This window comes from Pollachius pollachius (genome assembly GCF_949987615.1).
Source record: "Pollachius pollachius genome assembly, chromosome: 15".
Taxonomy (NCBI): Eukaryota; Metazoa; Chordata; class Actinopteri; order Gadiformes; family Gadidae; genus Pollachius; species Pollachius pollachius.
Window position 1 is genome coordinate 5,404,064 of NC_136948.1, and position 9,815 is coordinate 5,413,878.

At 51.2% G+C, this 9,815-nt stretch overlaps 1 protein-coding gene across 1 annotated transcript in view; it reads left to right on the forward strand.

Annotated features, from left to right (window-relative positions):
* The window catches only part of zfyve26 (zinc finger, FYVE domain containing 26), a 46,174-nt gene that overhangs the window by 15,437 nt on the left and 20,922 nt on the right, over positions 1-9,815 (forward strand). The window contains exons 16-23 of the mRNA XM_079752560.1: positions 453-722; positions 1,620-1,739; positions 2,114-2,284; positions 3,230-3,484; positions 4,137-4,239; positions 6,647-7,644; positions 8,441-8,643; positions 9,200-9,304. Of these exons, the coding sequence (XP_079608686.1) occupies positions 453-722; positions 1,620-1,739; positions 2,114-2,284; positions 3,230-3,484; positions 4,137-4,239; positions 6,647-7,644; positions 8,441-8,643; positions 9,200-9,304 (2,225 nt within the window). The remainder of the gene's footprint in view (positions 1-452; positions 723-1,619; positions 1,740-2,113; positions 2,285-3,229; positions 3,485-4,136; positions 4,240-6,646; positions 7,645-8,440; positions 8,644-9,199; positions 9,305-9,815) is intronic.

The window sequence follows — 9,815 nt, forward strand, 5'->3', positions numbered from 1 at the left end:
TGTCCCTTTACCCAGGGAAACAAACATTACATATACAAAGGCATTTAAGCAGTCAAAGGGCATTAATTCATTACAGTAGTCTGGACAATCTAATTTTTTTATTCTCAACAATGTTAAGGAGGCTCTTCCTCCCTCTCCTTACTGGAAAAGCCTCCACTGAAGTACAGTATGTATTAGCATGTAACATACCCCAGTATTAGCCTGTAACATGCGCCGGTATTAGCACGTGACATGCGCCGGTATTAGCACGTGACATGCGCCGGTATTAGCATTTAACATGCGCCGGTATTAGCATTTAACATGCCCCAGTATTAGCACGTAACATGCGCCTGTCTTAGCACGTAACATGCGCCTGTATCAACATGTTTATTAGCAATTAGTAAGCAGTAAGGGAGGTCAAATCTATGACCTCCTTCAAAGTGGTAAAGCGTCGTCTGCTCGCCCCTGTGCAGGCATGGCCTTCTACTCCATCTCAGACATCGCTGACCGGCTCCTCAGCACCCCGACCCACCCCATCCCGTCCCTGGAAGAGGGCTACTGGCTGGGCCGCTGCCCCCCGGACCACCCCCACCAGCCGGCGGTGCAGGCCCTGCTGGAGGAGCTCAGCCCCCCGGCCATGGCGGCCTTCGACCTGGCCTGCTGCCACTGCACGCTGTGGAAGACCTCCAGGCAGCTGCTGGACACCGCCGAGAGGAGGCTGAACGCCAGCCTGGAGGCCCGCGGTGAGCACGGGGGGGGGGGGAAGCAACCGTGAGCAAACCCCATCCCTCCGCGCCCCAGCACCACCTCCAGGTGGTGCTGGGGCGCGGAGGGTTGCTCACGGTTGTTTTGTGTTGGTGTGGGTCTTGTGCCTCGACTTGAGGTTTCTTTCCCCTGCGCTGGGCTGCCCACGTTTTTCCTTTCGCTGTTGGTTAAGATGGCATCAGCCAATGGAACAGTCGGTAACCATGGCAGGCGGTAACCATGGCAGTGGGTAACCATGGCAGTCGGTAACCATAGCAGCCAGTAACCATAGCAGCCGGTAACCATAGCAGTCAGTAACCATTGCAATCAGTAATCATAGCAGTCGGTCAACGGAATAATACGTAACCGTAGCAAAAGGCCAACGGAACAGTCAGTAACCATAGCAATAGGCCAACGGAACAGTCAGTAACCATAGCAATAGGCCAACGGAACAGTCAGTAACCATAGCAATAGGCCAAATGAACAGTCAGTAACCATAGCAATAGGCCAAATGAACAGTTAGTTACCCTAGCAATAGGTCAACGGAACAGTCAGTAATCATAGCAATAGGCCAACGGAACGGTCAGTAACCATAGCAATAGGCCAAATGAACAGTCAGTCACCATAGCAATAGGCCAAATTAACAGTTATTTACCCTAGCAATAGGCCAACGGAACAGTCAGTAATCATAGCAATAGGCCAAATGAACAGTCAGTAACCATAGCAATAGGCCAACGGAACACTCTGAAACCATACCAATCGGTAACCATGGCAGTCAACCAATGGACCAGTCAGTAAACACGGCGATCAGTCAAATGACCTTGCAGTAGCCATAGCGATCAGCCGGCCCGTGTTTCGTCCCTGTCTAACCCGGCTCCGTGTCTGCTCCGGTCCAGGGGTCCGGGCGGACCCTCAGCTGTCCCGACCCGGGGGCATCGTCGGGTTCCCCACGGTGCTGCAGCAGGTCAGCAAGATCCTCAACCACACCGCCAGCAACAAGGGCTCCCCCAAGACCGGTGAGACCCCGCACCCGGTCCAGGGAGAGGACCCCACGCTGGGTCACACACACAAAGACACCGTTCTAGAGAGGCCGGGAATCTGGCATGAAAACATGGTTTTGTCTGCCAGCAGTCGATTCAAAATAATTCTACTTTTTTCTCATTGGTCAGATATTTGTATCCGACCACTCATTGGTCAAATCGATCATCTGTTCCCTTGACCCCCCCGTTGATACACCATACTCCTGTCTTTCAATCCAACCTCCCATTGGTCAGATATGATATCCCCGTCTCTCTCTCGGAGCCCATTGGTCTGATACAGCATTCGTCTCCTTCTATCTGACCCCTCGTTGGTCACATGTAACCCGTGACCCATGTGATTGGTGGTGCAGAGTCCTCGGGGGAGGAGCCGGTGGGCTCCAGCCCGTTCGGCTGCTGTATCCAGGAGGTGCTGCTGTCCTGCCAGCCCACCCTGACCCAGGAGGGGCTGGTGTCCCGGCTGGGCCTCGCCCAGCGCCTGGAGCAGACGGTGCTGACCCTGACCGCAGCCACGCACAACCCCGGTACGTCCATCCCGGGGCGGGCACAGGGGGTCCACGGGCTATTGGCTCGGTCAGAGGGGACCTGGGTCACATGGGGTACCCCCCCACCACCTCACACCCCTCCTACGCACTTATTGTATGTTTGTACGTCCTGGCACTTAATGTACGCACTTATTGTGTGTTGTACGTCCTGGCACTTAATGTACGCACTTATTGTATGTTTGTACGTCCTGGCACTTAATGTACGCACTTATTGTATGTTTGTACGTCCTGGCACTTAATGTACGCACTTATTGTATGTTGTGCGTTCTGGCACTTAATGTACGCACTTATTGTATGTTTGTACGTCCTGGCACTTAATGTACGCACTTATTGTATGTTTGTACGTCCTGGCACTTAATGTACGCACTTATTGTGTGTTGTGCGTTCTGGCACTTAATGTACGCACTTATTGTATGTTTGTACGTCCTGGCACTTAATGTACGCACTTATTGTACGTTTGTACGTCCTGCCACTTAATGTACACACTTATTGTATGTTGTACGTCCTGGCACTTAATGTACGCACTTATTGTGTGTTGTGCGTTCTGGCACTTAATGTACGCACTTATTGTATGTTTGTACGTCCTGGCACTTAATGTACGCACTTATTGTGTGTTGTGCGTTCTGGCACTTAATGTACGCACTTATTGTACGTTGTGCGTTCTGGCACTTAATGTACGCTCTTATTGTATGTTTGTACGTCCTGGCACTTAATGTACGCACTTATTGTATGTTGTTCGTCCTGGCACTTAAAAATGTTACTAAGTAATGTGTAGAGACTTATCCAGGCTATCTTTGTTGTAAATGGGGAATGGGTTAACCTAGTGATTGTTAGTGCTCGGCCCTTGTCTGGTCGTCTGAATCTCGTCAAACCAATGTGACGGCCGTGCGCCGCGGTACCAGTGATGCGTTTCCTGTCCCCCAGAGGGTCTGACAGGAAGTGCCCTGCTGGCGGCGCTGATGGAGCAGGCGGGGCTGAGGCAAGCGGAGCTGGACGCCCACCCGGTGCGGTCGGGCATGAAGCACATTCTCCGGGCCCTGGACCAGCTCTGCCCCTCGGACATAGACGGGAACGGGGCCACCCCCGACGGGACCGCGGCCGCGCCCGACTACATGCGCACCTTCCTGGACTACGTCAACACCATGGCCGCCGTGCTGGTGCGCAGCCTGAGCCCCGAGGGTGAGGCTCTTCTCCACCTGCTCCTGTAGGCCGTGTGTGAGGCACTGCAGTGACACGTGTTCGCCTATAGGGGGCACCGTTTCCCTGGGTTAAATTGTTACTATTTAGGCTCCTGGTGAAGTCCAGTGTTGGCTTTGATATTTTATACCTGAGATAAATACTATTATCACTGCTATCACTAGTAATACTACCTCTACTAATAGCACTAGTTGAAGTACTACATATTGCTCCTCTAGTACTATATTTGAAATTATTGGTGATACTCTCTACAGGTAGAGATAGGAATCGCCATTTCCTGTCATACTGATATTTCAAGATAACAGTTTCGGATTGGTTTAATGTTTTGCTATACATGCTATACCCTGAGTTTCCCCAAAGATGGCGCTGTTGTCCCTGTGGGATCAGAAGCTGTAGTTCCCCTTTAAAGGTGACATATTGTACCACCAGGTGTGAGTGTGATTAACCACGCCCACTTGTGATGTCAGAAGAGGCAGATTATCAAAACGGCCTGTAATGGCTAATCACACTCACACCTGGTGGTATAGTATGGTCCCTTTTAAATAGCCAGCCTGCCTGTCCAGGGCTCCTCGCTAGGACAGGGGTCAGTTATGCTCTCTGCCCCCTGGGGTGACGCTCTTCCTTCTGTGCGCAGACCAGGCTGAGGTGAAGCTGGGGAACCCCCTGCTGGTGCTCCTGCAGAACCCCTCCCAGCTGCTGTCCCACCTGCTGTTCGACAGACAGGTGTCCCCTGAGAGGTGAGCGACTGCAGTACACCGCATAGACCACTAGGGGGGGAGCGTGTGTCCAAAGACTTCCGAGCGAGGCTGAACACAAGCTCATTTGGAGTCGCTACAGATAAAGAAGTGCTGAGGAACATAACAAGGTTATTAAAGAAGTTTTAAAAAAAACCCTAGTTTTTAAAAGATGTTTAACAACCTAGCTAAAATAAGACGAGAACAAGTCAGTGGCCGGGAGGGTTGAAGAAGAGTTGGGTCCTCGGATGTTTCTTAAAGGGAAATTATTCTGCAGACAACAATGAGTCAGGTGGCTTGGTTGTTAGGGAGCTAGGTGGCTAGGTGGCTGGGTCGCTAGGTGGTTCCACCACCAAGGTTCCTAGCATATGAAGCATCCGGAGTGGGAATGATTTCCACCCAGTGGAGACCATGAAGGAAGACTACTGCGGAGATGGTTGGTAGAGGTCAGGTCACCACATTGATATGTCCCGGACACCCAAAAGACGTCCTCTTAACAAGACTTTGCTGGAAGAAGTTGTTGATGGTTAAACAGGATTTCCAGTGCAGAATTCCCGACCACAACAACATCATGTAAAGGTCGGAATAACAGGATGTTGTGATGTCATGCTGAGGGTGTTGTTGAGGGGGATTATGAACCTGTATTTATATAGCAGGCTTTACAACACAAACAGTGTGCCTTACATAGAATCACCTTGAGGCGAAGAATTATAGATAGATAACAATGATCATTCAGTACCAGGCTTTAATCCCCTGAAGGCACTGAAGGTATTTCAGAGTACTTGAAGACTCACTTGTTCAGAGTTCACCTAGAATCTGCAGAGCCTCCCCCGTATCCCCCCACACACCCTCGTACGCACTTATTGTATGTTGTACGTCCTTGTACTTAAAAACAGTTCTCAGCATTGTGTAGCCTCTTATCCTAACTATCTTTGTTGGATGCAGGGAATGGGTTAACCCAGCGATTGTTGGTGCTTGGCACTTGATTCTATGAACATCGTTACTGTATCGACAGTGATACATTGTTGTTTCTCTTCAGACAAACGTACTGTAACAAATGTACCCCAAATGTACTTGTACATCATGTACTCTGTACTGCCTTGTTCACACACACAGCATGTCTGCTGAACTGGAACATGACAGGCAGAGGTCCCAGACTAGATGCATTAGGTACATTAAGACGTCAGAGCCGGTGGTGGCCTTGTTTCAGCCAATCGTTGGCCTGCCCACCATGTCATAATAACCGAGTGTTGTTGAACGTTCGTACATTCCTGCTATTATGGGGCATTACTTAGAAGTGGCATAGGTCAACAACTGATTCATATACTGTTGTACATTTATCTTCTTAACAACTAAGAATAACGAAGCGAGACGTTGCTTGAAATTCAGACGTTTTAGTGAAATAAAAAAAGGGTAATTACAGCGTGTGCTTGCTCAGCAAAATCATTGAAAAGAATGGATGATTGACAAGAACGAACTTCTACCTGAATCACGTAGCTCCGTGAACCTAGCCCAATGCATTTTGGGTAATGAAGTCCATTTCAATGCAATTCTCAAATCATAATGACATATAGTCTGTTTTAACCACATAAGTATCTGACACATGAACTGTCAATCTAAATGTTGAATATTAACTATCAGTATTAATGTTAACTTATTTATTATTAACTTATCCTTCCTAACTATTCTTTTAAATAGTCTTCTAACAAATAAATTCTCAACATATACTTCTGTTAAATTGTGATTAAATGAATTCTGTTGTTCTCTATGTATTCTTTCTCTATGCATCTCCATACTGGTATCAGATAAAATAGGCCATCGGGATTTCAACAACTGCTACTGCTACGTTTATATCTGAATCGGGAAACATCGTTTTTATTGCTCTTTAAATCCATTTGCACTGTGGGCAAAAAGGGTGGGGAAAATCAAATACGCAAAACAAACTATAGTATACTCTAATAACCTTACTTGACTAAGCAGGTATTTTTCCAAAGCCTGTTACAGTGAGTTTAAGAAACGCATAATTGAATAGCAGGTAGGGGTGAGGAAGTCTTGCTGAAGGAGGTCTACAGGTAGAGGGCTTTGGGGATCAAACCCTGTGTCTCTTAAACCTGGAGCCGCAAAGACTTTGTATTTAACTCATTTCGGAATTCCGAAACCAAATGCATGAGATTTGATGATCTCTTGTAAATAGTTCCTCCTCCTCCTCCTGCTCCTCCTCTCCTCCTTCTCCTCCTCCTCCTCCTCCTGCTCCTCCTCCTCCTCCTCCTGCTCCTCCTCCTGCTCCTGCTCCTCCTCTTCTCCTCCTGTTCCTGCTCCTCCTCCTCCTCCTGCTCCTCCTCCTCCTCCTCCTGCTCCTGCTCCTCCTCCTCCTCCTCCTCCTCCTCCTCCTCCTCCTCCTCCTCTGCAGGGTGCGGTCTCTCCTGCAGCAGGCCAGCCTCCATCTCAGCGTGGAGGAGGTGATCCTCCAGCGGTGCTGTGAGCCCGTGCCCATCTGGTCCAAGCACCCCTCCTCCGGTCCACAGCCCCCGGCCCCCCGCCCGGACCCCCGCCCGGACCCCCGCCCGGACCCCCGCCCGGACCCCCGCCCGGCCCCGGAGCGGCTCAAGCCGGGGGAGGGCGGTGGGGGGCTCTTCAACGTGGCCAGCATGACCTCCTTGCTCCACCAGCTCCTCCCCGATCACATGACCACACTGGGGGACCCCTCGCCCCCGCCCAACCCCGGCTCCGTCGACCGCTCCGAGGCCTCCCTGGACACCAGCACCTCCACCTCCCCCGTCAGCCCCTCCAGCTCCCCGCCCTCCTTCTCCTCCTCCTTCTCCGGGTCTTTCTCCTCCTCGGCCAACGTCTCCTCCTCCTCCTCCTCCGCCACAAACAGCCACTCCTCCCCCAGCTCCTTCCTCCTCACCTCCTCCACCCTGGCCTTCCTGAAGACCCGCTCCCCCCTGCTGGCGGCTTTGGCCTGTCTGACTGCGGCCCCCCGGTGGGGGGAGGCCTCGCGGGCCCCGCCCTCCGGCTGGTCCGGGATCTTCCGCACGGGCCGCAAGGACCAGGCGCTGGACCCGGAGCAGGTGGCCCGCGAGGGCGACGCCCTGCTCCGGGAGTTCCCCGTCCTGCAGGCCTACCTCCTCGCTGCGGCCGGGCCCGTCCTGGGGCCGGACGCCGCCGCCGCCGCCACCGCCGAGGAGGGGGCGCTCGGCGCCGCTCTGTGCGGGAAGCCCCTGGTCGGCCTGCTGCTGGGCGGGCCCCAGGGGGCCGGGGCCCAGGCCGTGGCCCTGGACGCCTTCCGGCAGGCCCTGGTGTCGCGGGACCTGGGCCGGGCCCTGGGCCTGCTGGAGCTGTACGGGAGAGGGGGCCGCCAGCAGGGGGCGCTCAGGGACCGCCTGCTGGCCTGCGCCGCCCTGGAAGGTGAGCGGGGTAAACACGTCGGCACCTGACCCCCCAGGGTTACAGGGCCGTCACCAACCGGGAGGGACATGAAGATATATACATGTATACTTTTTTTAAATTAACATAAGCTTAATAATTACATATTGTGCAAAAGATACATATACCGTGAGCCTATAAATATAACGAGTGTATAATGAAAAAAAAGTATGCGAGTCATTTAGTGATGACCTGTTTATTTGGGGATCTGGACGACAACAAATGCCTGCGTGTTGATTGCATTTCACCATCGAATGTCTGTGTGTGCGTGTCTGTGTGCGTCTGTGCATGTGCGTGTGTGTGTGTCTGCGTGTGCACCTTTCTGTGAGTGTCTATGTGTGTCTGTCTGTGTGCGCGTGTATGCGTGTGTGTGTCTGTCACTTTGTGTGTGTGTGTCTGTGGGTGCGTCTGCGTGTCGCTGCGTGTGTGTGTCTCTGTGTGCGCGTGTCTGCGTGTATCTCTGTGCGTGTGTGCGTCTGTGTCTGTGTGTGTGTGTGCGTGTGCGTCTGTGTCTGTGTGTGTGTGTGTGCGTGTGCGTCTGCGTCTGTATGTGTGTGTGCATGTGCGTCTGTGTCTGTATATGTGTGTGTGTGTGCGTGTGCGTCTGTGTGTGTGTGTGTGCGTGTGCGTCTGTGTCTGTGTGTGTGTGTGCGTCTGTGTCTGTATGTGTGTGTGCGTGTGTGTCTGTGTGTGTGTGTGCGTGTGCGTCTGTGTGTGTGTGTGTGCGTGTGCGTCTGTGTCTGTGTGTGTGTGTGTGTGTGCTCGGTCACGTATTCAGATGGGGAGGAAGACGGCATCAGACATCTGTTCAGGGTGAAGGACCCCGGGCTGAGGGCTCGGGTTGCCCTGCAGGCCCTGGAGAGGTGGCCGCTGGGTGCCTGTCTGGAGCTGCTGGAGTTCTGCCTCAACGACCCCGACACGGGCCCCCCGCTGAGGGCCCACCTGGAGGGCAGGAGGACGGAGCTGGACATCTACCGATGGGTGCGTTCGGTTTTCAATCAATAGTTCACTTTTCAATAAAAAAACTTTTTTCATCAATATTTTTATAGAAGGTTAATATTTAATGTTTCAATAACGTATCATTTATTTTGTGTTTTGTGAATTTCATCCCAGTTGACAGGATCTTTGATTTGCCCCTTTTGCTACGAAAGGGAATTAAACAGACCCAAACTACTCTGAATTGATATGATGATGATGAACTTTCATATTTTATTCATCAATTAACATTATCAGTGCTATGCAGAGGCAAACACGTAGATCAAGGTGAACCATGAGTAATATCGATTTGTATTATTTTAGAGGAATTATGCGCACAAAGTCTTCTGCATGCAATGTCGGCACTGTTTGAGTCTAAAATACTCTTTGCAATCTCATCAACGATTCTTTGAAACCAGTTGGCATGAAACAGGAGATCACTTGTTGATATAGGGGTTAGGGTCTCAGACCGCTGCCAAAACGAATCATCTCATCAGCCTCACAATATGCAGATCCCGGTTATTAATAATTCATATCTGACACAACATGCTCCTATTGGCAGATGTTGGACCTGAAGCCAGCGCTGCCATGGGCCAACTGGCAGGACCTGAGGAACCAGTCTAGGAAAGATTCTGAGAAACTGTTCACCATCATGCTGCAGCACAAGGTAGGAGTTCTACCAGACGCATGATGTCCCCTTCAGTTCACCTGTAGAGTCAGCTCTACCACACGATCTCACCTTCAGTTCACCTGTAGAGTCAGCTCTACCACACAATCTCACCTTCAGTTCACCTGTAGAGTCAGCTCTACCACACGATGTCACCTTCAGTTCACCTATAGAGTCATGCCGCATTCAAAACGCTCAGAGTGTCCGGGAGTTTTGGAGGCTCGGACCTTAAGCTCGGAGGAAAGTGCTTTGAACACTCTGTTGGGTCAGAGTTTTCGCTCAGAGTTTCGTGTGGAAGTGAGCAGCCCGAGTCCTTCGAGATCACATCACAGCAATGGTTGCCCATTTCATTGATAGGCTAAAGTGAACTTTCAGCAAGCTCTAAGAGGCGAACTTAAAACCCATTCTAACATTTGTATTAAGACACGTTACAGCTTACAATTATAAACATCACCTGATAAATTCTGGCTCATGTTCAACCATCGCAAGCAGTTCTAAATAACTGATTCAT